General features: G+C 39.7%; 1 protein-coding gene across 1 annotated transcript; it reads right to left on the bottom strand.

Annotated features, from left to right (window-relative positions):
* Window positions 1-390: 390 nt before the first annotated feature.
* On the bottom strand, window positions 391-1865 carry CSUI_010003 (tpr mlp1 mlp2-like; the record flags this gene model as incomplete). Its single annotated transcript, XM_068070110.1, has 4 exons — window positions 1832-1865; window positions 1594-1708; window positions 856-960; window positions 391-645 (listed from the first exon to the last, which is right to left on the bottom strand). Coding segments are annotated over exons 2-4 (390 nt in total), but the record flags the coding sequence as incomplete, so codon positions are not given.
* Window positions 1866-2532: the final 667 nt, after the last annotated feature.

The following is a 2532-nucleotide window of genomic DNA, read 5'->3' as shown; positions in this document are numbered from 1 at the left end:
TAGATATATACATGTATATATAGAGATATAAATATATGTATATGTATAGGCTGCTCGTCAAGGACGACAGCACAGAAGATACATTGTGATATATTACAGCATACCCATTGATATTGATATATATACATATATATACATATATATATATATATATAAATATATATATGTAGACATAGGCATGGTGTATAAGTAATCATACTCATCCGTCACTGCTTTGTAAATAGACAGATAGACTACATACAGAGTAAAGATGCAGAGAGATTAAAGATAGACAGGGAGATTAGATAGATAGATAGATTAAAGATAGATCGTGTATAGAGAAGGAAAGGATGAGAGATATGTTGAGGAGAATGATAGACATTCTGCTTTGTGAATGGAGTTTCATACCTGTGATTCTCCTAAAAGCTGTCGGAGCGCTTGAATTTCTTTATCTTTTTTGGAAATCTTCTTATTTTCTTCTTCTAAAAGAGATCGCAATTCTTCTTTCTCTTTCTCAAATCGATTGCGCAAAGCATCCGATTCGGCTTGTATTCGGAGACGCATATCACTCACGGCCCTCGCTGTCTCTTCTCGAGCTGCCGCTGCCTGCTGCTCCGCTGCAGCTAGCTGAGCTAGCAGAGGAGAGGTCGATGCAGCAAGATCAATCTGGAAGAGAAAGAAAGAAAGAAAGAGTGAGAATGAAAGAAAGAAAGAAGACTGCATGCAGGGGGGTAAATTTGTCGTGTTGCGTCTCTTCTATGTATCTTCCGCCATAGGATATAGAGTGTGTGTCTGATCTACCTATAAAGATGTATGAATCAATAGATAGAGATCTATATCACTCCATTTTCTTTTATCCTTCGGTTTGACACCTACCTCAAGGCTCTCTACCTGAGAGGAGAGCTTGGCGATAGTTCCTTGGTATTCTATCTCCTTCTCTTGGAGCTTTGTCTCCAGAAGAACGAGCTTTCCTGATCGAGTCTTCTCACAGAAACAAACGAAGAGAGAAAAAGAAAATTCTTATAGACCCTGTGTACATACATACACCTTCATACATAGAGATTCCCATACATGCATGTTCACACATATGCAGATGAATATACATACATACACATACACGAAACCTCCAATTCCGTCTCTCCCCTCTGCCTGTTTAGACCTAGCTACACAGATGCACATGTATACACATAGATCTACTACCCATTTATCTATCAATACATATATATAGATACATATATATGCATGCAGATGATAGGTAGGCATTAAATGTGGAAATACATAGGATCAGCAGATCTCAGCAGATCAACCCTAAGCCCACACTAGGGACGAGAAGAGAGAGAACGGCGAGATGAAGCAACGGAGAGAAGAAGAAGAAAAGAAAGTATAAGTTGAAGCAGGAAAAGAAGAGGGAAGAATGGAGATGTCCTATCATTTCGGTTCTTCTCTTAACAAGTTTATCGCCACCTGACCCACCAGTCACACGGAGCCATAGAGAGGGGCTCACAGAATGATCGATCGATAGATCAAAGATAGATAGATTAAAGATAGATCGTAGATAGATAGATTAAGGATAGATCAAAGATAGATCGTTTAGAGATAGCTATAGGAGCAGACCTCTAGCTGTGCTTGGAGCTGTTGGTGCATCTCGAGTAGAGCTTGGTACTTTTTCTTTTCTTCTTCTGCCGACGCATGCAAGCCTGCCAGGTGACTTTCTCTCTCTTGTGTTTCTCTGCGAAAGAAAAGAAAGGAAAGACAAACAAGGACTTCTTGACTTTCCCTCATGAAAAAGAAAACTTTCTCTCTCTCTCTCCCGATTTCGCGCTTAATAGAGAAGCACCTCTTGTCACCTTACAGAAGAAAGAGATAAGAAATGAAGACAAGACATCTCGATCGCATTTCTCTCTGTAAACAGAAAAAGCGTGGAGAGGAGTTAAGTCTCTGTGTCTCTACAGGGGGGACGTTAACATGTATCGAGATCTGTATCAATCGAGATGAAGTGTACGTACACCGGAGATGTCTCGCGTCTGTCTATACAGGGATGGCGACCAGAGAAACGAAACACATAAAGGGGTGCAGACTTCACGTCCCACGTATATACACGCACATAGCATATACGTGTATATATATATATATACATCTATAGGTAGATAGATATATCCATACGTACAGATATAGATATATCAACCTTACTCCCGTATACAAGTGTACGAGTATCGCAGGATGTATCTACAATAGTGCCTATATATATATATATATACATATACATGTATATGTAGTGACAATGTGAGACTAACATACACACGTACGCGAAGGAGAGAAGAGAGCTCTCTCTTTTTCTTTTTTCCTATCTATTTCTTTTCATCTCCTACACAGCAACATCTCATCTTCTCTTATACAGGCTAATCAATAGATAGGCCTACAGACAGAATCTTCCTCTCTCTTCTTCTTCTTTCTTCAACACCCTCGCAGCCTCTCCATTTCCCTGTATATCCACGGTGAACGGATCCAAGCACATACCTCTATCGTGTCTAGATAGATAGGTAGATTAAAGAT

Source organism: Cystoisospora suis (assembly GCF_002600585.1).
Source record: "Cystoisospora suis strain Wien I chromosome Unknown contig_6523, whole genome shotgun sequence".
In the NCBI taxonomy this organism is placed as follows: Eukaryota; Apicomplexa; class Conoidasida; order Eucoccidiorida; family Sarcocystidae; genus Cystoisospora; species Cystoisospora suis.
The sequence above is the reverse complement of the archived record's forward strand: the minus strand, read 5'-3'. Positions and strand labels throughout refer to the sequence as shown.